Below are 26,609 nucleotides of genomic sequence, written 5' to 3' on the forward strand. Positions count from 1 at the left end.
CATACCACTGCAAGAAATTTGATGAAACTTTCACAGAATCTTTATTACATAATGCCATTATGCACCTCGTATTTTTCTTTTTGATCCGACACATATTTTGGGTTTTACATTTCGTTCGTCTATTTAGACGCCAATTCTTTCATTTAAAGGGCTGGAAATTTAGACATTCAGATGGCACGATTGGCCATTGAGCACTGATGATTCTTTCCCATGACTGAATCTCACACAAAAATGGGCTTCACTATAAACAGACATATATATCTGTTTTTTCTTCCAAAGGTGGGGTCAGAAAAAGCGACGGAAGGGAAATATTAATTATATTTTTACCAACATCATATTCTCTCGAACTCCATTTCATGAAAGGTGTTACATTGTTAAAAAGGAATAATAGAGTTGGTGATTCCATCAATCAATCAATTTAACATTTTTACTTTTCTCTGTTTCCCCTTCTTTCCATGCATGTACTTACTCCTTCTTATTGAATGTTAAGTGTATAATTTTTACTTTCCTTTCTCCTGTACATCTCAAAATTCCTAAACACCTATATCTACATGGATGTAAAATTTCTTGCTTATATATTCCATTTTGATATCTTTTATCTTTAAAATTAAATTTCATTCGTAGTTTTCATTTAAATGTTTTGACAACATTCGCCTTTCCTCTCAATAGCCGTTTTCAATCTGAGATTTAAAAAAAAGGCAATTTTTTTCTCTTTTTTTTATTTACACATTAAAGAAGGCACATATACTTTTGATCTTTACATCACAAGAAGCACACGGTGGGTGTGACCGGTTAACATGAGAAGTCCACTCTTCCATGGCATCTCATCCCACTTCTTATATTTTGGAAGTACATAATTGCTCTTCTCCCAAATTGTTTTATTTAAATAGACTTGGAGCTTGAATACTGTTTTTTTTTATCTCTAAACGTCATACTTGACATAGTTTTGATTTTTTTCCTGTACAACTTCGAATTAAAAATAATGAAAATACAGATGTTCAGTTATATATTGTAATAGCATTAGGTAAGATATCAATAAACTTACTTCTGTCGTCGGCATACTTAAAAAAGACGTTGTCGTAGTCGAATGAGAACTCAATTCGTGAAATTTTGTACCTAGTTACGCCCTCCTCAGCCCTTTCTGCTACTGTTTTTTGCTTCGTATCAGAAGAGAAGTACATCGTCAGTGCCCAGGTATCATAGAAACTGATAACTAATTTCTGAGAGTAGAACCCATTCAAAATTGTGTTGCAATCACCAGTTACACTGTAGATAGCTGGTAGAGGAACTGTATCCTTGAAAATCTATAATTATTGTAAAAATGTTGCATTTAGAAAAAAATTTACTTTAATGTCTATGAATGACTTTTTTTATTCATAGTTTAATAACTCGGTTTGATTGTGTTTTAATATAATTTTTATACTTATTGAAGAATTAAAGATTAAAATAGATTTTTTTATACAATTTTGTGAGTAAACTAAATATAAAGCTCACAAATGAATAGTTTAGCTAAAAATAAATCTTATCTGTGTTGTATGTAGTTCTAAATTTGTTTTAAAACTTACGATAAATTTAGAAACATAAGGAATATTAAATTGAATGCTTCCTTTAAAAACAATACAAGTGTTGCTCCCATCGGTCACTGAAAATGTGTTAACAGGGAGACTACCTGGACCCGGAATTGGTTCTAAATCAGCTTTGCAGTCCTCACCTATGAAAAATAAACACTACTAAACATTTTAGATAGGCTATGTTCTCGGCATAATGATACTGTGAATCAAAAATAGCAAATAAATAAATTTATTGATATTATTTATTTATATCAAAGCAAAGCTGTATCAAGATTTTTTGTGTTGCCTGCAGAACAAGCTACACTTAGGGATGACTATCGATGCCCAGCGTCTGTCCATCTGTCCATCTGTTTGTCATACCTTATATCTTGCATTGAGAACTGTTAAATTCTTGTAACAATATATTGCAATGATTTATAAATTTTGTTTGCGAAAGAGAAGATTAGATCACTGTGTGATGTTGAAACTAATTATGTTTTCAATAAAAAGTCATACCATTTTTTGAAAACCTGCCGTCCTCTAAATGAAACGCTTGTACTTTTAATTCTTTAAAGTGCAAGGTAAGTTTATCGTCTGAGAAATTCCCTCCTACATCACACTTGTAGTATAGCCTGGGATCTGACAAAGGTAGTGATGATCTAACTGTGTGGATTAGTTTCGCTAAAAATATATGAAATATTCAATTTAAAAGGTTAAAATTTGTTTCGGACTGAGAGAAACTTTAGATATCCTTATGAACAAGGTTCTAAATACAGAGAAAATTACATTAAAAACTATTAACAGGTACAAGTACTCCAAAACTTGATAAAATACCTTCCTTTGCATTTGGAAATAGTTCCAGATTCACCGCGGCAGACAATGACATCAACATAGATTTACCGGTATAAGTATCAATTTGAAACTGAAAAATCACATGTTCAATGACTCCATCTTTAGGTGTTATAATAAGGCTAGACTTGTCTCTAGCACAGGTTCCTGTGACACTAACAACACCGCTCTCTGGGATATTCACAGTGTTTCTGGTCTGTAATATAAGGAGGTATTTTATTGCATTTTTTTTTAAATTTGTAGATGCACATATAAATTTTTCTTATAATTGGAATAGAAGTACATTGGACAGCTGCAAGCACAAGATACGTGAAAAAATTAAAACATCTAAATACTGCAAGTTAGAATGTAGCATATTAAATAAAGATATTATCCCCGTATATTAAAAAATATAACTATGTCAGGTCAGATATCTCAAAGAATTTATAACTTTCCTTTTCCTTCTATTCAAAAAAGTAATATTAAAACATTTTTTTTGATAGTACAAAAGATAACTTAACTGAATATCTTTTTAAAAAATATATGTTACACACTTTCATGTGTTAGCTAAGTTTACTTTGATACATTGTTATTTGAGTTTAAGACATTGGTTTCTTTGATTAACAGGTCGCCCGCGTGGCGCAGTGGTTAGAGCGTCTGTTCTAGAGTCGCGAAGTAAAGAGTCAATCCTTACGTCGCGGGTTCGAATCCCACTGCGGGACGTGGAGACCAGTCCTTCGGATGAGACCGTATAAACCGAGGCCCCGTGTCGCAGTAGGTGCTGGCACGAAAAAGATCCCTCCCTGCTCAATGGCCCTGAGTGCCGAGTATAGGACAAAATTTGCAGCTCTCCACCGGCAAATGGTGGCGTCTCCATATGAATGAAAAATTCTCGAGAGGGACGTTAAACAATATACAATCAATCAATCAATCTTTGATTAACAATGCCAAAAACTTTGGTTTAGTTTTTCTCATACGAGCTTTGATTCTAAAATCAACAGCAAAACCTTCTGATACACTTTCATTAAATACGGCAAAAGCTTTAATACTTTGGTTTATTATAGTTACCTAAATTCAGCAATTTAGCAAAGTAAAAGATCCTTAATTACTTTTTTCTGTCTTTATATTTTTCGGGAAATTGCGCATGCTTTAACTCAAAAACGTTTAGACTTCAGGTAATAACATCTTACAATAACATTTTCCTTGGCGATGTAAAAAAATTGTAACTGAAATCGTCCCTCCATGATGAGACAAACGGTAGAGTCCTTTATGACTCTGTAGATCGACTTTGATGGTAGCTGAGGTTTTGTAGGAGTTACGTATACAGAGGACTTAAAAGTCGGTATGGCTGTTTTTAGGTTTGTCGTTGGTGAATCAGTTGTCGGTTGAGTTTGTTCAGAAGTCTTCATAACTGGTAAAGTTGTTTTTAGGTTTGTTGTTGGTGAATCAGTTGTCGGTTGAGTTTGTTCAGAAGAACGAAATGCTTCTGTTGTTATTTCATCGTTTTTACACGTAAAAGCTGAAAAATATCACATAGGGAAAACTAAAATACTCACTCATTCTCAAGAACATTGATCATAGAGTGTCAGGATGGTCATTTTGATAATAAAATTTATGTGAAAGGATATTCTTTTAAACATTTATCTTTCCTACTGTTTTACTTATTTGTATTCCTAAAACTGGTCATTGAAGCATAGTTTCAATAGATTGATCGGTAATTTAAAAAGATGCATATTCTTAAGTGCAATGTCTGATTTCACAATCTTCGAACAGGGATGCGGCGAAATATTTGCTGTTGAATGTCCTTCAAATAACATATTGTAAGAGATTTCGTAAATAAGAACAAAATTTTAAAGTAAAAAAAATGAGTTTGAGGGAAAATTCAGCCATTTTTGTGTGCTACCTGTGTGCTACCTGCAATCTTAGCTTCGTTGAAATGTTGTAATTATCGGTCGCAGTGTTAGCTGCGCGAGCTATAAAATCATTGGGTAAAAAAATAGATTTCAGGAGGAAAACATAATGCTGATAATTAATTTTCTAAAGATAAATAACCATCACAGGTGACTTTTATATCAAATAAGACCCCTAATAAAATAACAAAATACTGATTATGTGCTTGTAATAGTGTCAGATACACGGCTCTCAACTTGCTTAGACAAGTGAGATAACCCTTTAGCTCATTTGGTAGATTACTGGACTGTCAAGCCAGAGGATCCGGGTTCAATTCCCAGCAGAGAAAGTTACATGTCTTTGTTACATTGAGCGCCTACATTGGGACTCGATCGGGTGTTCTCTGGCAATTGTTCCTATTACATTGCACTACAGGTGTTGAAACTCCGACAGAGAATCTGGGTGTCTAATTTCAAAATTTTTGCTTTTAACTTTTCCATCCTTCTCAAATTTAAGGTTGCACCCACCCCCCTCCCCGAAAAAATAAAAAAAAAAATAGAAAGAAAAGAAAATTATTACGTTTTAGACTAATTTTCAATATTCCAAATTTTAAAAATGCGTGAAATCAGTTTCTCTCTTTATTTTTCTTCCTCCATCCCCAACACTTTTCATGAAAAAAGGGTAAAAATAGAACAAGACTTGTCATTAATCCAACTTGGTACATGCTGATTCCAATTAACAAGGTCAATGGCCTACCTTTTATGCTAGTGGCTCCAGAGTAAACAGCATCCTAACTGCTTCAAAGTTTAGGAAAATCAATTCGTAGGTAAAAGTTAAGATTTTTAAGGTTAAATACGACTTTGTTTGACTCTAAGTGATGAAATTTAATATCCCACCTGCATGTATTTCTGGACCATCTGATCTAAAACTATGAATCAGAAAAAAAGTTCTTTAATTATTGGCTATAGATTTAAATTATATCTTACTGTCAGTGCTGAGTTTTCCATTCTTTATGTTAAAGGCCTGAATCTGGACACTAGACATATCCATGAACATTGTATAGGTGGTCCCTTCCAACGCCCCAGTCAATGTCACTATCTGATTGGCGTTACACTGGTAAAGTTGGGTGTCTGATCCAAGTTTCATGTCTCCAGTATCCAACAAATTTATTGAAGCTGTGAATTCATTGAATTAAATTCATAATCTAGATGAAAAAGTTACACAAAAGGGTTGTTAAATGACTTGGTTTATTTTTAGATTTACAACCATAAACATAGCTGCTATAGTGTATTCCTCTTCCTCCTTTTTGGGGGGTTGGAGGTGGGGGATGGGACTTAACTCCTTTAAATCTCTGGAATTGTGCAAATGCAAAGATATTGGCTCAAATAATCAGAAAATGACTATATTTTGGGCATTTCTTGCCTAAATTCGAAATGTAGTTGCATTTGACTCAATCAAAATATGTAGAACTATCCATACATGTTTATCGATGATTTTTTCCTGAATGACAACATCATAGCTTGAATTTCCCGCAATGTTGAATGACCTTGATAGATTTCATTTGGGGCAGTCAAATTCATATTAGGGATCTAGAAAGTGGATCTATTTAGGAATTTTAATCATAAATGGGACTGTTTTCGAAAATATCCCATTGAATGTTTTTATTTTTCAATGTTCAGTGATAACATAAAACACAATAATTTATCAACACGAACATTTGCTTTAAGTTATTTAGTTAAGTCATTCTAAATTCAAGCGCAAGTCTCAGTACATTAGGGTATATCACGCGAGAACTGTCATGCATATGGCTGCTGATCATGTTGAGAGGCAGATTTATTTTACCTGATTTTCTCTTTTAACGAGCGGTGCTGTTGACAGTAAATACAGGTTTTGTCTTATTAAAAATTGAGTTGAATGTAAAATTAATTTATTTTGCCTGCAACCACCCGTATTAAAAAAAAGATTTGCATCATTACGGATATGCTGTGGAATTGTAACCCTCTCCAGAAAAAAAAAAAATGGATAAAAAATCGTAGAGGACTAAATTATTGCAGCTACCTTTGTGCGATTTTTATTTTAATCTTTAAATTCCTTACCAGCTAGGGATGTTCCTGGAAAGTACTCAGACGGTGAAAATGTAAACATAAAGCTCATGTTTACACTTAAATCAGGAAGAACACTGAAAGTGCATGCCAACAAATCTTCATAAGAATTTCCTAAAATCAAGGTAGCCACATATTCTCCATTTTTTGCACAATCTCCACTTTTCACAGAAAAATCACTTCCATTAAATTTCATTATTTCTTTTCCATTACTCAAGGTAAAGATAATATTCATCTTCACATCAATACACAATTCGTTGTTGTCGTACATGTAACCATATTTCGATCCTTGTGTCAGTGATATAACTTCATAAAGATAAAATGTATGCTATTAACATTATGTTTGAATGATCTAAAATATTCAGATACCAATTAAATTTAGAATTTAGTAGAAAATGAGTAAAGATGATAGGTAAATATTTTTGATCATGCTTTTCTACCCCAAAATATTTAGTTAAGGACAGACGAGACGTTCCTTAATGATAGATAAAATTTTCCAATATTTTGTCATTGAAGTATTGATACTTAAACATGTTGACTCACAAAAATTTGAGGTACATTACCTGGCATTTCTGCAAGATGCCAGGGGTAGTTTTTCTTATATAATCCTTTTGGGAGGAAAAATACTTTTCCAAGTTTAAATGTTTAAGTGTTTGGATTTATTAAAGATGTTTAGATACTGGTTTAGAAATCAGAATGTGATTAAAATTTTGAATATTTTCCATACACTGAGAGAAATACCTAGTTAATTCAACTATAGTGTGCCTAGTAAAGCGTTCTACGTGATTAGTACTCACTCTGTTTACTAGCTAAGATAGTGAAAGGTGGAGAAGTGGTCGTAAAGATACTTAAATACCTAGTGAAAGTTACTTATAAATTCTTAGATTTATTAATATTAGCAGTAAATCTACCCAATACCCAGAAAAACTACTTTTAAGGTAGTGATTGTATGGACAGTAAATTTACTAGTCTTCCCAGTGACTTTCACTAGTTATTTTTTTTTCAGTGTACATTATGAAGATATACCAAAACAGATTTTGAGGAACGTCTCGTCTGACCTTAAGGACTGCAATTTAACAACGTTATTAAATTATAAGGAATAATTCTTATTCTTGGACAAATTATTCGAGTTTAATCTGGTTTCGGTCAATTTATGCTTTTTTATAATCTGCTTTCCTTAAATATATTTCATGTACTCACCCTGTAGGAATAATAAGGCTACGAAAACTGCCATGTGTATGAATATTTACATCAAATCATTTATTCAGTTTTTCCCGTTTGTTTCAAATTAATTCAAATTCAATCTTTCTGTAAAAGTATAACAAAAAATAAGTTAAAAAGTTGATAAAATTACAGATTAAGTTACATAGTATTTACATCGAAATTTTAGAAAAACATGTACCTTTTTGCAGCACCCTAATATCTCCTTCAGATTAGAGAATAATTGATAATTTTGTACATTTGATTTCCCCTGACAAGTGATGTTGCTGTTTATAATATGAAGATAACACTTCGTTTTTATCTAATATCAGTAACAATGGATCGATAATCACTTGAATGTATATCTTTTTTGCGCAATTACTTATATTGATAAACAGAAAATAACAATCATCTAAACTGGAATTTTCCCCAAATTATGACAATTTCCAGCTAAATAGTATGTCAAAATGAAATTAAAGCAAATTTAGCATATGTATAGGGCAAAATGAAGGACCAGTCGCACATGAAGACTTCATAGAGGAAGTTTGAAATTTTAATTATCTCTGTAAAGGGGCTGCCGTATTATCAGAAAGGCATATTAAAATTACTATCAACCCGGTAGTAACGTTTTGATAGCGATTAAAAGTTGATTAAGTCAATTTGATTAAAATATAATTACCAGTATGTAATGTTATAATGAACAGGAGTATTAACGGTCTCGTTTGAAGTCAATATTTTGCAAGTTTTGTGGTCTATACAATGACCTTGTTATCAAATATAATCTGACATTAAGCCGAATGCTGACTGAGGTTTCTCATTTACAAATTATTTGGACATTTTAAAATGTCCAAATATTTTGTATATGAGAATGTTTCTTTATACGTAGAAACATGACCCCGGGTCAATATTATACAAGTAGAGTATTTTTTCTACTGTAGAAAACTTTTCAAGCTAGACCGATAATTTTACGACTCCATACAAGCTGAAAAATGACCCCAGTCAATATTCTGCTGATGTAATCACTTCTCGTTGTTTAACACCGGCGTTGCACTACGACTGAGCATACGACCTTTGATTAAAAGGGCCCCTGGTACCCTTACATGTAACTCTTCTTACATTTTACTTGTCTTATACAGTAGCCTTATCATCTTTTAGAAGACGATTGTTGGTTTCCTGTAGATGTGCAATAAGATTTTGCATTTTCTTTTCCATCCTGGGAGCAAACAGGGGACTAAATTTACATTTTTTACATAAAGACCTTGGTTCTCTCAACCGTTATATTTATACGCAGTAGCCTAATCATCTTTAGGAAGATGATTGATTGTGTCCTGTGGATGTGCAATAACGCTGTGGAATTTTCATTTTTTTTTTCCCTTGGAGGTCTAAAAGGGTGGAAAAATGACATTGTTTTCTGCATTTTATTCTGATTTAGTAGGAATTGCAATATCATTCATGGAAATCAAAATAAAAAAGGAGTGGAAAATGACATTGTTTTCTGCATTTTATTCTGATTTAGTAGGAATTGCAATATCATTCATGGAAATCAAAATCAAAAAGGAGTGGAAAAATGACATTGTTTTCTGCATTTTATTCTACTTTAGTAAGAATCGCAATATCATTCATGGAAATAAAAATAAAAAAGGAGTGGAAAAATGACATTGTTTTCTGCATTTTATTCTACTTTAGTAAGAATTGGAATATCATTCATGGAAATCAAAAAAAACTGAGTGGGAAAATGGCAATGTTTTCTGTATTTCATTCTACTTTAGTAAAAATTGCAAATATCATTTACGGAAATCAAAATCAAAAAGGAGTGGAAAAATGACATTGTTTTTCTGCATTTTATTCTACTTTAGTAAGAATTGCAATATCATTCATGGAAATAAAAATTTTATAAACACTGAATTATACACAATAAATTATTAAAGCGTCCATGCCTTAGAATAAGTAACGTCTGGATTGAAAACCTTTTGCATCTGTGATCAATTACTCTAATTCTTCGTAAGTTAATGCCATGTTGTTGAAGATTGCATTCAATGTGTTAATTGTTCATAATTCTGACGTTTCTTGTAAACAATGACCAACACAGCAACTGAAAGTAGAAGTCCTCCTAATGCTGCTCCTGTGGAAATTAACACGATGTAATTATCTCCATTGTCCTTACAGTAGACTGCAGCTGTTAAAGATAATGAAAATATATTAAATCTCTATATATCAGGTTTATCATCATATCAAGTTTACATATGTCGACCTCTAATTTGATATCGGTGTAATTCGTAATTATGCTAATGCAAATCTATTCTGCTTATTATCATTATATTAATTTAACAAAGACATGGATGGTTTCGTCTTTGCAAGTAAAGATAAGCACATTGGTGTAAAGAAAAGATAATAGAAATACATTATTAGCAGACCTATTTTTTATTCTTTAGCAACATTTATACATATTCACATCATGTACTTAAAAAATACCACAGAGTGTATCAAGTTTGTTTCATATGGGAATTTCTACAAGAAAAAGACTATTCTGGTAACCTAAATATGATTAGTTCAACTTTTTTATTACCAACTTCCCTTACTTTTGAAGCAATATACCCTGCACATTGGATTTATAGTCATCTCCATATGTGCAAAAATTCTCCAAGAGAGAAGATAAACAAACAAACGAACGAAATGGGTTTTATATCTCCCAGTTGGATCCAAATGCAAAAACACGCTCCATGTACGTTATTTCAAAAACGAGCAAACTATTGATAAACAAATTGATGAAACAAGGATATCAAGGAGTTTCGAGTAAAGTTTTATTTAGAGTCGTCCTTTCGCAAGTTCTATGATCGATGCACAATTATGTCCTCATCAGCAAATATAATCATGATGGTTCATTTAATAGAATACAGACGGTTTCATACTTATTGTTAGGCCATTATTTTAACACTGACGGGATTTCAATTTTTTTTCTGCTTGCCCGATTATAACAATCAGCACGCGTGGGTTTGACTAGTCGACAGGGGATGCTTGCTCCTCCATGGTACCTGATCCCACCTCTGTTGTTTTGAAAAAGTATGTGTTAGCTTTGCTTCCCATTTGAATTGTGTAATCAGATTTTTAGCTTGATAACTGTTATTTCTATATTTTATAACATGAGTGCTGTTTGATTGCATTTAACAGAAATTCGTACTTAATAAAACCTACAGCTGAAAGCAGTTAAATTTTCAGTTTTGAAGGCTTGAAATTGAAGTTCCTTGGTTATCATAGATACACCATTCTGAATGTTAAATGTAGAATCTTTCTTGCACATGTAGCTTTGATCTTCATTTGTTGTCAATGCTCGAAGACAGGCAGTAACAGCTGTTTTATTTGTACCGAGAACTGCAATAAGAAATAAAATCAATTATGAACTATAACACAAAGACCGAGGTGTCACCGAGATATCTGCATGATTATTGAGAACATTACATGTAACTTACAGACGGTTCAATTTTCATTACGATTTACAAAAGCTAACAAAATTTAACTGAATAATCAAAACTGTGGTAACATCTAGTTAAATATAGGTTGTCATAGTTCAATGTACACAAGTACTTTAACTAACCAATGACACCTTCAGACCTTGAAACTATGATCTACGGATGATAATTCTTTACTATGACAATTCATAAAAATATTTTGCAATACATTTGTAAATTTTACATAATTTTACGAGTAAATTTAAATTTCAAATACCTGCATAAACATTAAATTAGGAATTTTTTTTTACACTTGGAATTTTGATGGTTTACACTTGCTTTTTTAAAATGGGATTTGACACTTACATTAATTAAATCATATATCAATTTTACAATATATATATCTTAAGATATGTATAAAAAATAAGAGTATCCTTCGTCATAGAAGCAAAGAGGAAAAATTCAGGAAAATTGTGTGTAAATAGAAATTATGCATGCATGATATTTTCATCATGAAAAACCCTTGAAGTGACCTGAATGGGAACCATTTACTCACTGTTGTCCACAGCGTCTGTAAAAAGGTTGTTATTGAAATCATAATCCAGCTCAATATGTGAGATGTGGTACTTTGTAACGTGTTCTCTTGCTAAAATTTCCCTTTGCTTTACATCAGAGGAGAAGTATAATGTCAATTTCCAGGTATTGTAAAATCCAATGACTATTTTCTGGGAATAATATCAATTCAGATTTGTGTTGCAGTCCCCCGTTACAGTGTATCTATCTGGTAGAGAGATCAATCCTGTCGTATTCTAGAAAAATATTGAAAAGAAAAAAAGGGGGTAAATTTGACATTTAAGAATGGATATTTCTCAATTATATCTGCAAAGAATAACATATTTTTAACTAATATAGATGGAGCTAAAGAAAGCTTCAGTTAGACTTGTTTAAGTATTCAAATACACTTATACGTATTTTCAAACAGCTACTATAAAAGGAGGATTATCCTAAATTTAAAATAGTAGCTATAGTCTACTGCAATCTTTACGCGTTTATTTTTCGAATAAAATTTGTAGCCGAAGACCATACATTACAATTAAAATCAAATTTACGATATTTATATTGCAAGACATCTCTGCATTTCATGATAAGCATCATTGGTAATAAATTAAAAATTAAAGAAATTCGATGTCTCTAAAACCACGTGTAAATTTTATACATGTGTTTTACACCACAGTATCTAAGACGTCAATTAACTTTATTTATATTTGAATGATTAAACAAAAAATGATAATTTCAAGGATCATTTTGAAACTTTTAACATTTTTTTTAACTTGAATCATTATAAATGCGGCTCAGTTAAACCATGTAAAAGAAAATTTATCAATTTTTTTCAGAGAGACAGGAGTCAATCGGCATATGCCACATACATCATAATAACTTTACTACTGACATTTACCCCATTATATGACATGTATGGAATGTTGAACTGAAATCCACCTTTGATTACAATACAAGTGATGTTATTATCAGCCACTGTAAACATATGCACAGGAGCATTTCCAGGACCTGGAATAGGTTCTACGTCTTCATTACAGTCGTATCCTGAAAATAAGTAAAGAGTATATTGTTTCCATGTCATACATGTATAATATAAAATACACTTTATATTTTTTACTAGAGTTTGTAGATATCGGCTTTAATTTACATTGTCTAGGAACACAAAAAGAGTCTATCAACACGTCGAAAAATTCCACACACATGTGGGGGATTTCCTCTATGATTAAAATTTTAGGTCAGGTTTGGTGACAAGCTTGCACAAATGTTTGCTGCAAATTTGCAGGAATGTTTGCCGCAAGCTTGCAGCAAGGTTTCAATATTTTGAAAATCCACTGTTTGCTCCAGACTTGCAGCAAACCTCATTTGCATGGTAAAATGTTTGCTGCAAGCTGCTGCATACATGCAACAAACTTGCTGCAAATGCCAAGGACATGCCTTTCTTTTTTTTTTTTCGATGTTTGCTGCAGACGTGCAATAAATAAGAAATGTGCCGTTCTGATAAACTTAGGCTATTGAAGAGGGGTCATTAAAATGGTATAAAAGTAAAATTATAAATCTTTGCTTTTGTAATTCTAAACGCAAGGATTTGGAAATCCCAGAGAATTGTTTAGCAACTTTTTTGCATTAACCCTTAGTATTTGATTGTCATATGTTTTAGTACTCCATAAATTAAACAGAGATGCCCAATTAATGAAACCATTTTTGTCTTAAATATAGTATATATAATAATAACATTATTCATCATCAAAATTTAGGCAAAAGTTTGAAAAACCGGTTTAAACTGATGAAGCAGTTTTGATAAATGGTCTTGATGTTTATTAAAAGGGGAATATTCAGTAGACGTACATTAAATACAAATTATTTACCGTTTTCTGAAAATTTCCCATTCTCCACATTAAATGTTTGTACTCTGGGACATCTACATTTTTTTTGGCCTGAAATGTAAAGACGAATATCTCATTAGCAAATTCTTTTATATTGCTCAAATTGATTAGAGCTTCCAAAGTCAGAAAGCTGATCTAAAATCTACATTATATTATTACTCATTTTTGACACTAATAATAAGACATTTCTATTCGTTCTAAAGAATTTTCCCGTTCATTTTAAAGAAATGTCCTGTATATTCTCATAAAAGTTTTCAGACAATGTCAAACTCCTAGGTTAGCTTTTACCATGAATTTGGATTTGTCCAATATCAGAAAGTGAGACACGATATGTAAAAACCTACAAATTATTTGAACTTTCATACACTAAAACATCTGCGTTTTAAATAAAAAGCTTTGCTCTTTTATTTTAATTATTTACTCAAATACAAACTCATGAAATATAAGATTTGATTTACAATATATAGACTTCTTCCTAAGTACATGTAGAAGTGAATAACTTTTAAACTGACCAGAACTTACAATTCCATTATCCCATTTAATATAAGACACAATTAGTTGGAAGCGTCCCTCTATGATGAGACAGGCTATAGAATTCTTCATTACTTTGTATGTGGACGTTTGAGGGGATACTGGAATGGTGGTCGTCATATAAGTGGGATCAGCTGTGGAGGAGTCTACTGTTACATTGCTCGGCCAGAATGTTGTTACTGGGAGTTCCATTGTTTGCATTATGCATTCATCATCTTTACATTCAAACACTGAAATAGCGTCATAAAATTAAAAATATCGTGCTGAAGTTTTAATTTATTCTCAATTTTAAACGTATAGAACCGTGTAATACTTATAATTTCATATATTTTCATATACTTCTTAAATAATGTGAATAGAAATTCTAATGTTATAGACTTATGGTAAACAGAGAAGTTATGTTGTGTTTCAGTTTTTACCACCCTATCTGTAGAAATGTACTTCAATTTCATTTGAATTCATTCAACTTTAATAAATTATATATTCACTATGATATTATTTTACTGCATTCATGCATTAAATTTTTTTGGACAATATGCATGTATTTGGAACCGGGACTATATATTTGGCGTCAGCTTTTAACTGACAAATCAGATGAAGGAGAATTGCATTATGGGTTACTACGGGTACTACAGGAATTTTATACCTAAAAAAAACAATAAATATAATGGCGATGAGAAAGGCACAAAGAACATTTTCACCCATTTCGTAAAGCAATTTCAATTGTTTCTTTTTGCCCTATAATTTCCATGCTAACAATGACAAGCAATTCATTTATTGCATAAACATAAAATTTTAGGTTTTCCTAACTCAGACTAGAAGGCGATTTGAGTCTGTATTGATTCCTTTGTTGTACTATCGGTGAATGCAATTGTCAGGTGGATTTCCTGGCAACAAAAACCTGTGATCACGGGTATTTTCCGTTTGAATGCTCAGGAGATGCTGCTCAGTTTCCTTACCCTTGAACCTCGTGTGTTCTGAACTTGAACTACACTTCATTATACATATTTTCTAGTAACAACAAGTTAAAAACGCCGGTGACATCTTTTATGGTTTCTAATCTTTGTATTTTTTTAGCTGAACATTTTTTGCAGCCCATTTAAATTCAACGATTTGTCAGTTAGTGCGTGCATGGTAAGATCTGTCGTGCGCATTGATAACAATATATAGCATATATGGCATACAAAGGTTGTCAGTGTAAATGATATTGTAAACACATTTTTTCTACCATGGTATCGGGCTATTTGGGGGAAATTGTCTCTAGAGAGCTCAAATTTTTGCAATAAATTATCACAAAAGCAAAGATAAAGTATATTGTTTTGGCTCTCCTTTTATCTACCGAAAAATGAAAGTACTTCAAAAAGACCTGGGAACACATATTTTTACAGGACATGTTTTCAAAATAAACAGACTATAACAATTTCCTGTTTACTGCCATTTTTATTTATAAAACCGGTTCTACCCTGTAACCTTTGAATGGGTCAACCTTAACCACGTGACTTGAATTTGAATCACAATAAAATTAGTAGGGGTGATAATAATACCGAATATTTACATTCCGTGTATTTTTCCTTAAGAAATTCATTAGAAATCCACGACATTCAAATTTCTATAACACACGCGAAACCTTGTCACCGCGCGATAGAATACACAGTAGGAACTATATGCATTTTCTATAATCTAGGAACACCAAAATGTACAATGTGTTGACTCAATTTAATCAAAAACTATCATTCTGTTAAATTAAAGTAAAATTACTACAAATGTGCGTTTGAAATCAATTTGTCATTTTTTTCCTTGTAATGTTTGTTTGCGTTATTTAACTTTGCAACGTCATCTGACGTCAAAAACGGCCCTTACGTCTATTGACCACGTCAGTTTTGAAGGGCGCTAAATTCACATTAAAGATTAACGAAATCAGTAATTATGTAGCAGGAAAATTAGAGAATGTAAATATAAGCATTGAATTCATATTTTTTGCTGTCTTCGGTCCTATAACACACCTGACCGTGCCGACAAATTTATCATACCGCGCGAACGCGCGGTATTCAATTTGTCGGCACGACCAGGTGTGTTATAGGACCGAAGACAGCCAGAAATATGAATTCAATGCTTAAATGTTTTGCGATTTTCAAAAGATATAATAATTGAAATGCAGAACATAGCATCAAATAAATACTTAAAAGAATGTTAAAACTATCGTAATTGTGTTATGCATGGAATCCAAGTTATTTCCCATGTGTAACTACGAGTAGTTATTCCTCCCAAATATACAATACTTTTCGAATTTTATACAGTACAATTGCTAAAACAACAAACACAAAGACCAATGTATTTTATTGTGAATCACAATCTTTACCTGGTTGCAAGGGCTTACTTCAAAGTACTGAAATTAATCTTTATTTATATTCAGTATTTAAGCAAAATATAAATTTTAATTTCGACTTTCAAAGCAAATTATTATTTGAATTACGAATTTACTGAAAAAAAAAAACGAATAACTAAATAAAAATATTATATGAGCAACATGGATTTCAAATTTAAATTACTAGTATCTTAGATATCACAAATTGTTTCTAGAGTATATATTTTTAATTAGGACTTTACTATTGCAGAGAAATTCATGTCATATCCCTATATCGAAATATGATATTAAAGTAACATCTTACCATCAGGACTGAGGGTTCCATTGTTTATGTTAAAGGCCTGAATCTGGACAAAAAACATGTCCATGTACATTGTATAAGTGGTCCCTTCCAGCTCTTCTGTTAATGTCATTCTCTGAGTGGATCCACATTGGTAAAGTTGGGTGTCTGATCCAAGTTTCAAGTCTCCTGTGTCCAACAAATTAATTGTAGCTGTAATTTATATATAAAAAATATTGGCATTGAAAATAAATTAAAAGATGAAATATTTACTCGTCTTTTTGTAGTTGTAGATTAAATATAACAGAATAAGAATTGTCAATATTACAGCTTACTTGATATGGGTGTTCCTGGAAAGAATTCAGTTGGAGCAAATGTAAACATGGAACTCATATTCACTGATAAATCAGGGTTAATATTGAAAGTGAAGGATAGAAAATCTTCATTGGAATTCGCCAATGTCAGCGCTGCCTGATATTCTCCAAATTTTGCACAATCCCCACTCTTCACAGTGAAATTATTTCCATCAAATGTTACTTCTTCCATTCCATTACTCAGAGTAAACAGAACATCCATCTTCACATCAATACAGGTTTCATTGTTGTCATAGGTGTACTTATATTCTGATCTTTTTGTTTGTGATATACCTTTATTTAAAGGAATGTTATCATCAAATTCTGATAAAATACTAGTAGTTACATGTCTATTGAGAAATGATTGGAGATAATGAGTTAAATTTTAATTTTTATCATTAAAAAATATGACTTATTCGCAACCCAAAATATTTAAATTTGAATAAATCACGTGTACAAAGAATGTTATTGCTACCACAAAGAAAGAAATATATATCCAAAATGGGTTATATATGATTTTAAAAAGGAAATTAAATCTCTTAGAAGAAATCTATATGTATGATCTGTACAATGTGAAAACAATTAATTAATAATTTCAACAGGATACTAGTAGTTAATAATTCTTACTTACTTACCCCATAGTAATATTGTCCTTACAAAAAGGTTTTTGTATGAATAAAGTGCCATCGAAATGTTGACTCAATTACAAACAAATCAAATCAGTTTTAAAAAGTTCCCATTGGGAAAAAGGAACCAAAATCAATCAGTAAAAAATACAAATTCAATTATACAGTTTAAAGTATATTAATAACGGCACATTGTTCTTCCTTTTCGTGCACCCATGACCCTGATAGTACAGGTAAAACCAACAAGTTACACTAGTAGCTAACACATTGCACAATAACTTATCTTACTGTTGTTTACATAAAAGTAACGTCATGTTTTATCTAAGAGTATAAACAATGGACTGATAAGAAAATAGCAACTTGAGATTTTTTATGATTGGGAATAATATTCATACATATTTGAATTTTGATACCGTGATTTATCTCACATGTACATTAGGTAATTGGAGGAAATGTTTCGTGTTCACGTATTATAGAATTAGCATAACATTTAAAGCGCAGCAAAATACCAGATTTGTTGTATTTGTCATACAAACAACACTGAAATTTTTTAGTTCTGTGAATTTTTCAACAGATTAAATAAATTTTAAACGATATCCAGGATAAATGTTTTTTTAATAAAATTGAACGAAAAAATCGAACTTCAGTCTTCAATTTCTTTTTTTTTCTTTCACAAAAAATAACAGTGTTCAATTTCTAATAAACGAAATTTTACTTACTTTTACAAAGGATTTTTGGGGGGTCAAGAATTGACATGATATAAAAATGTTTCCTTGGACTGTTCATGGAGTTTTGCTGAATTATACTGTTGTCTTTTTTGTTTTCTAATTATCTTGTATCTTATAATTTTATATTGAATTACCACTGCATTGAGCAAAACTTCCCAAACCAGTCTTCTGGTAGAAATTATTTTGATACACTCGTTAATTGCTTTTTAATTTACATTCCTAATCATAGAGTTAATTGTTCGTATTTCCGGCGTTTGTTGAAGACGTATACAGTAACCACCAGTACGACAAAAAGGAGACATCCCCCGGCTGCTGCTCCTATAGCGATGTACAATATGTTATGCCTGTCTTCATCTTTTTCACAATTGACTACCGCTATAAAGAAAGACTACCGCTATAAAGAAATTTAAACAATACATTGAAAATCAGAATTTTTCTGGCACACGTATATTTCAGCAACATATACGATATTCTGGAACACAATATATAATTCTATTCATTTTCTTTTATTTGGTGCATTTATTGACTTTGGAAAATATGTTGGAAATACTGGCAATAAACAAATTCGAACATATGAACGAATGGGTCTTCTTTTTACGACCTATCATGCCATAGAAAGTTAGAGACTTATTTATTGTATTATAATTATTTTTTATTCCCCCGCTTGAAAAGTGGGAGGGAATATAGTAATCGGTATGTCAGTCCCCCCGTCCAACCGTCTGTCTGTTACACTTTGGGGTACCCATCTCTTATCCGCAACTCCTCTTATACCCCTAAGTGAAATTTAATGAAACTTTCAGAGAATCTTTATAACAAGAAGGATATTGAGATAACGAACAGTATTCAATCTCAAAGTCCATAAAACAATACAAAATAAGAGCAGAGCAAACACGGAGGCACCGGGACATGAGAAGTGGGATCAGGTGCCATGGAGGAGCCCCTGCGAAATGATATTCATGATTTTAAGAACCTTTATGAGTTGTTCATAATTGTTCATGAATGGTTCTTAAAGGATTCTTAACAGGTTCATAAAAGTAGTTCATGAATAAAATTCATGAAAACATTCATAATTCCTAGTTCATGAACAAATGATGAACAAATATGAATATTGGTAATTTTCAGTTTAAAGAAAAAACTTAATAGTTCAAGGTAATGAATGTTCATGAATTTTCATGAAGACTAAAAATGTAAAAATTATTGTCACAAACGATCGCCTGAAAACACTCATTACTCCCATAATACAACTTTTGTATGCATATGCAATTGTTGAACAAGCCCCTGATTTAATAAATAACATGCTTTTGTTTTGATTTTGAAAGTATGGGATCAGAGCCGAGTAGGGTAACATAAGAGGTTAAAATCACTATTTTCTACTCTATGTAATTGATAACTTAGATTCTTCAGGATAATAAAACTCTGTTATGAACTGTCTAGAAGGGAGATTGTAATTAAATTATGATTAATTTATAAAACACTGCATCAATATTGACAGCATTTTTTTCTCATATTGAATTACTAATGTTTCTTCATCATTTAAATTCACAGGCCAGCTATATTAATATTGTACTTTAAATTATCTCATTTTTCATGAAACAACTTTGTTCGACCGAATTTTCTCTATTTGTCAAACTTTTAACAAGTTGTAAGAAAATGAAACAGACTTACAGTCTAGGTAAAATTTCATAATCTTCGTAAAACTGTATCATAAATTTATTGACAACTAAAAAATTATATCTCTTGTCCGTACTGTACCGTACCATTCTTGGGTCGAAAAGCTTTATATTTTGATGCAGTTATAAAGTCACATTTTTCTGTCCATAGTGTGTAAATGATACAGCACAGGCTGCATGGTTGTGAAGAAGCTATGATATGAACCACATTCGTATTTGGTAGTCTATCCTCCTATACACTTTCATAGCTCAGGGTACTCAGTTTGAGGGCGAGTGGTTCCAAGAGATATTTTTGTTGTCCTCTGATATGGAGGCGGCCATACTTGAATACGAAACTATAGCTCTACAGGTATAATGTAAAACAATCCAGTTCAATAAATGATATAACTTATATTAATTTTAAAAAATAATTTCAGCGAAAAATCATTCAGATAGTGTTTGTTATTTTTTGTTTAACAAAAATCTTGGCAATTCGAAACTATTTCTTAATTAGCTCTGCATGACACTTTTTAAAAGGCGCAAACTTTGAAACGCGCGAGACGTTGGAAAGTGAATCGGTAGAGTGGGAGGATTATTAGCGTAGATCGAGTCATTCTTTGTCAACCTTTGAAGAAATTAACAGAATACGAAGAAGGAATATCCAGAGGATCAATTTACTTCATAACTGCAGATATTAGTGGTGAGTTACAAAAAAATAAAGGCAATCGCTGAATCTGTGAGATATTTGTCAAGATGTTACTGTCTATTTGTAAGAGTTCAGTTATGTCCTTTTTAATGAAAATTTTGTCAAACTTTGTTATGAGTAAGGATCCAACCAAATAACGTTACATTTAATTATTAAAGATTGAAACATTCATCCTGTTCACCTATAACATCTTGAACATGGCGGGCAAGGGAAACATTCAAACAGGCTAAATTCCCGCTCGGAATGCTTTAAAATATGGCAGTGCCTATGATGCAGAATTAAATGAAACAAATATGCAAAAAAAAAAACAAACAAACAATTAAGTCTCAAGTTTTCACATTTATCATGTTTATGAGCATTTTCAGAAAATCTTTTTTCTTGTAGGGAAAAGAGAAGCAGTTAACAGATAATGTTGATGAGTTGAGATCAGAAGATTAAAAAACTCTGGCTGCCAAAAAAAAAAGAATATAAAAGATCCAGGCTCTTGAAGAAAAACAAAAGAAAGGAATGAAAATATGAATCGTAATCGATCAAAGGATCCAAGTGATGAAATTCTGAAAATTCCACACTCCTGGGAAAGCCAATAAGATTTTTTTATTTGACCACCTCTCCTCAAAATCCTTGAAAGCCCTTTTAGCTGATGCCCTAATTGCTGAACACACTTTTCTGCCAGACAGTGAGACTTGGATTAAAAATCATTCCATTTTAGGCATACACTTTGAAATACACTGAATAAGGAAGCCACTTTCCTCTTGACCAAGTAAGCCACTAAGGTTAAGGATTCTGCAAAGAGTCGCGTTTGAATTAAAATTTTTCATAATTTTACTAGGAATGAACTACATAATTTATTTATTACCATTATCACTTTTCAGAGTTGTTTACTTGAACAAAGATTTTGTTACGATGATTGGAAAACAAAAATTCTGTGAAATCTTTCAAGATGCTATTAAAATATTTTCTTTTACAGTTTTTCATTTTGCATAACTTTTTACATTTTTGTTTACAAAAAGCAAGAACATTCATGAATAGTTCATGAACATTCCTAAATAACTTTTACAAATTATTCATGAATAGTTCATGAAAATGCATTGAACCTATTAATATCATTCATGAACTTTTCTTGAAAATTCAAGAATATAATTCATGAACTTTTCTTGAAAGTTCAAGAATTATTCTGGATCATTTTGCAGGCATTTAAAAAATCCAAGTTTGTTCATGAACAACAAATAGTTCTTGAATATTCTTGAACTGGGTTTTCATGAATAAAATCCATGAAATCATGAGTGTCCAATTTTAACTTCATGGGATCTTCATGAACAATTCATGAGCTGATTCAAGAATATAATTCATGAACTTTTCTTAAAAGTTCAAGAATTATTCTTGATCATTTCGCAGGGGCGTGAGCATTCCTGCCGACCGGTCACACCCGCCGTGTACTCCTTGTCATGATCAGGAATTAACGGAAAAAATTCGTTGTCAATTCAGTGTATAAATAATGCACTAACAATTGGTATGAAAAACGTGAGTCAGCATTTGACTCAATGATAAATTGTTTTTGCTGACAAGGTCATTGAATCGACAATAGAACTTACGAAATAATGATTTTAAACGAGACTGTTTCATCAACTTGCTTGTCAATAATTTACCTCATTTCAGAAATTGTTCATACGTAGAGCATGCTCTTGCGTATCGAATCAGTTGGGATATATGTACTCCGTATGCAGGTGATGAAGGTATATTGCTTGATAAGTAAGTGAGGGAAGTTGATGATAGAAAAGTTAAAGTCATCACGTTTATCATATAGCTTGGTTGTTAGATTACCATTAACGTCTTTTTCAAGTAAAATATCCAAGTATGAAACATATTGCATTGTGCACCTCCTATTTTTCTTTTGTATGTTGCAGTCTGCAATTTTTTTCCCAAAAATTCATACTTATAGGCAAAAAAGTTTATCTAATGTAAATGAATTATATTTTTTGAAGTTGATACAATTATTCAAAACGTGCCCTTGTTCACGTTTTCAGTGTTATTATTGGCAAGAAAGATAAGAGTCTACTTCTCTCTATTTTTCACAAGACTTTTGTTTAAGGAAAAACCAAAATGAAAATTTTTAAATTAAATCAAATATAGAATTATCATTATCTTTTCAAAACTAGGAGATACGCCTTGTATCGTGTCCCTCAAGTAATTTGATAATGAGTTAATAGATCTCAAAAGGAATCTCTGTGTAACAAATACATCGTCAAGAAGGAAGCGTTAATTCAAAAATAACAAATTTACAGTGTCAAAAAATGCATCAATCGTATCACAGCATTGACTTCTCGAAATTCATTTTTCTCATTATAAGATATTCTATATGATGCATAAGTAGGAACTTCTTAATTCATGAATATTCTTTTTTTTTATCCTTATGAGTATTTCTTTTAATTCTAATTCATACAGTTTATCACTGAAGTCTGTCGTGTCTCCAGTTTTGAAAGCTTGGTACTGAAGGTCTTAAGTAACCATAGATAATCCATTTTGAAGATGAAAGGTAGTTTCTTTTCTGAGATTGGCAGCAAAAACTGCCATTTCTTTTCAAAGAACAGCAAATATTTTTTTTATTTCGGTACTTGATCTCACAATATCGATTTTATATTGCTTAAATATATTACTTCTTTTTCATTTTCATTTTCTGTCTCTCAGAATTCTATGTAGAGATCACTCTTTTTCCATGCACTAGTCAAAATTCATTTCGTAGTTGCCTGATTTCAAAGTTGTTTTTTAAGAATGCCAATAAAAATTCTTAACAAACGTGTTCGAAACATACTGCTATTGACTGCATCCTTAAAGAGGATGTTGTTGTAGTCATACCTCAGTTCTATTTGTGAGATGTAATAGTTATCAACAGCAATCCCAGCTGATAGTAGATCTGTCTCTTGATTTTTTCAGATGAGAAGTAAATTGTCAAAATCCAGGCGTCGTAAAACAAGGCCTTTTTAAAAGCACACCTGAGCCGAGGGCTCAAGTGAGCTTTTCTGATCACATTTTTTTCCGTCATCCATCCGTCCGTCCGTCCGTCTGTCTGTTTGTCTGTAAACTTTTCACATTTTTGACTTGTTCTCAAGAACCACTGGGCCAATTTTAACCAAACTTGGTACAAGCATCCTTCGGTAAAGGGAAATTTTAATTATAAAATTAAAGGCCAACTCCTCTCACAAGGGGAGATAATCAAGAAAAGACAAAATATGGCACGTTTTTCTAAACGCTTGCATACATTGAACTGATTTTAGTAAGTGAGTTCATATTAATGAGTTACAGATGAAATATGATAAAATATTGTCTTCATTGCATGTATTTATTTTTGATACAAATATGACATTTTCACAAATACTAAAAATCAGATGCAAGGGTGTGGAAAAGAAATGCAGAAAACTCTGAAATATTGATTGAAAAGGTTGTTATATTCACCGGTAGGGGAATTATAAATTTTATATAACTACTTTTCTTTTATTCCCACATCCATCATTGACGTGACATACACGTACACATCAGTGATAGATAAAACGCACAAGATAAAAACAATAAGTATGGAGGCAAGCTTTATCGGTGCAGCAATAGTCCTTTGTGGTAAATATGAAATCAATCTGTAGATGATTATTACGTTTAACATGTAGATATTTGGAAAAAAGAAGTAGTAGAAAAAATATAGCCGCAAATTGATAGACTTTGTATACATAGAAGATAACTTTTTATTGTGTTTAATGTTAACTGATAAATAGACTCTAGTTTTTGGTAAAGCAGGAAGTATACCTTTTTTTTTTTATTTCTCGTTACTTTCATATTATATTTTTCTGATCCATATATACATGTAGCTTTATGAATGTGTGTCAATTACTATATGCTAAGTTTAAATATTCTATTCCGTTTTTAATAGTACATGTATATTGCATTTAACCCTTCATAAGGAAAATTACTTCATTTTTCATTTCCATAAAATAATTTATAACAATATCAAAGAGCTTTGTGCTTTGTGAAAGTATATAGATTGCTGGCAATATCAAATGCATCAAAACATTTATATTCGTCTTTAGAATGACGTGAATTAAGTAAATTATTATGTGAAGGATCATATCTGAGGTATGCAATGTTACAACACACTTTTAAAAACTACGCACTTTGAAAATCTTATCAAAGTGCACTTTTAAAAACTACGCACTTTGAGAAATCTTATCAAAGTTTGGGACAAAGTTGGCGCACTTTGAAAAAGAAATATTCCTTTTCAAAGTATGTTGAAATGGATCATATTTACGCACTTTGGAAAAAGGCACGTATCGGTCAATTTTTCAGCCAAAGTCTAAGTTGTGTCTATTTTTTGCAAAACAAATTGTGTATGGGGGTTGGTGGGGGTGTGAGCCCCACTAGCCCTCCTTTTTGTCCCAACGCCTAATGCAGGTGTGATGACCATGGATATTAATGGACTTTAGATTTAATATGAACTGACATTTAATGTACTGCCTTATATTGTACTGTATTTATAATTACCCTTTCTTTTCAAATACGACCTTTAGGGCTACGTGAAGAAAGATATGGAGATAACGAACATTATTCAATCTCAAAGTCCATAACACAATACAAAGTAGGAGCATAGCAAACACGAACCTCCGAAGCATCAGAGGTGGGATCAGGTGCCATGGAGAAGTGAGCATCCCATGCTGACCGGTCGCACCCGCCGTGTGCTCCCTTGTCATGATCGGGAAATAACGGAAAAATCCGTCGTCAATTCATTGTATAAATAGTGGACTAACAATAAATTTGAAAAACGTCAGTCAGCATTTGTCTCAAAGATAAATTAAACTTGCTGACAAGGTCATTGTATCGACCATAGAACTTACGAAAAGATGACTTTAAACGAGACTGTTGATATTCTTGTTTCATCAACTTGCTTGTCAATAATTTATCTCGTTTTAGAAATTGTTCATACGTAGAGCATGCTCTTGCGTATCAAGTCAACTGGGATATATATACTCCGTATGCAGGTGATGAAGGTATATTGCTGCATAAGTAAGGGAAGTTGACGATAGAAAAGTTAAAGTCATCACGTTTATCATATAGCTTGGTTGTTAGATTACCATTAGTGTCTTTTTCAAGTAAAATATCCAAGTATGAAGCAGATGTGTCGGACTCTGTTGTATCTTTTATCTCAAGCTCACCAGGATATATCGTATCAACGTAGGAAAGGAAATTATCATTATTAATTGACAATACGTCGTCGATATATCTAAATGTCGAGTTGAAGGCCACAGCAAGTGTTTTCTTCTTTTCACGCATAAGATTTTGCATAAATTCTGCGTCATATGAACATATGGAGGATTATGTTTCAGATACTTGGTATCCAGGCCATGTAAAGTTTTTTTCTGTAATTGAAAAGTTTTGAAGCAATGGTCTATGTATATTTGTAGGAGATACAAGGTGTAGTCTTTAACTATGGTGGAATACAAGACTGGACCCTTTTGTGATTAAGAATATTACTTATAATAACCGCGTCAATTACTTTATTGGCATATTGAAGTTTAAGGAAAAAACGGTTTTGTTTTAGGTGCATTTTATTCCATAAAAGGGGGGGGGGTGGTTAAAAAGCCTATGATTTGCAATATCCATAATCACGGATCCGAGCCTATATTCTGTCGAGGGATCAAAAATTGGGCTTTCTTTGGCCTTTTCAAGAAGACTATTTTAAAAATATTTCAAAGGGACAGGTAAAGTTTGGTGCGAATATGACGTAGACCTAACTGTTGATAAATGCGACAAAATGGGTTCCAAATCTGTAAGCGCAATATGAGGGCTTTATTTTTATATTAGGTATGTTTAAATTAGTAGTAAGAGTTATGGAAAGTTATTTATATGTATTTATGCGAATTTTGTTATACCCGCA

General features: G+C 31.9%; 3 protein-coding genes across 6 annotated transcripts in view; all 3 read right to left on the reverse strand.

Moving 5' to 3' along the window:
• The window catches only part of LOC134257513 (lysosome-associated membrane glycoprotein 1-like), a 77,934-nt gene extending 60,255 nt beyond the window's left edge, over positions 1 to 17,679 (reverse strand). Inside the window, exons 1-3 of one of the 4 annotated variants that reach the window (XM_062740112.1) lie at positions 17,622 to 17,679; positions 16,969 to 17,280; positions 5,255 to 5,443 (exon numbers count right to left, since the gene is read on the reverse strand). In XM_062740112.1, coding sequence (XP_062596096.1) covers positions 5,255 to 5,443; positions 16,969 to 17,280; positions 17,622 to 17,673 — 553 coding nt within the window. In that variant the 5' untranslated portion in view covers positions 17,674 to 17,679. Of the gene's footprint in view, positions 1 to 5,254; positions 5,444 to 6,364; positions 6,620 to 16,657; positions 16,847 to 16,968; positions 17,281 to 17,621 lie in introns of those variants that run through there. The other 3 variants (XM_062740114.1, XM_062740115.1, XM_062740116.1) reach the window with 3 other exon arrangements.
• On the reverse strand, positions 999 to 4,768 carry LOC134257516 (uncharacterized). The gene is made up of 6 exons (XM_062740119.1): positions 4,702 to 4,768; positions 3,569 to 3,897; positions 2,385 to 2,595; positions 2,067 to 2,231; positions 1,566 to 1,711; positions 999 to 1,304 (listed from the first exon to the last, which is right to left on the reverse strand). Exons 1-6 carry the CDS (start codon positions 4,766 to 4,768, stop codon positions 999 to 1,001), a joined length of 1,224 nt encoding a protein of 407 aa, XP_062596103.1.
• Positions 9,604 to 14,180, reverse strand: LOC134257517 (uncharacterized). The gene is made up of 7 exons (XM_062740120.1): positions 13,980 to 14,180; positions 13,746 to 13,797; positions 13,440 to 13,508; positions 12,473 to 12,618; positions 11,573 to 11,741; positions 10,763 to 10,939; positions 9,604 to 9,746 (listed from the first exon to the last, which is right to left on the reverse strand). The coding sequence occupies exons 1-7, from the start codon at positions 14,178 to 14,180 to the stop codon at positions 9,604 to 9,606; spliced, it is 957 nt and encodes a 318-aa protein (XP_062596104.1).
• Positions 17,680 to 26,609: the final 8,930 nt, after the last annotated feature.

This window comes from Saccostrea cucullata, unplaced genomic scaffold (genome assembly GCF_032062105.1).
Source record: "Saccostrea cucullata isolate Sc308-1 unplaced genomic scaffold, CSIRO_AGI_Scuc_v1 ctg826, whole genome shotgun sequence".
Classification (NCBI taxonomy): domain Eukaryota; kingdom Metazoa; phylum Mollusca; class Bivalvia; order Ostreida; family Ostreidae; genus Saccostrea; species Saccostrea cuccullata.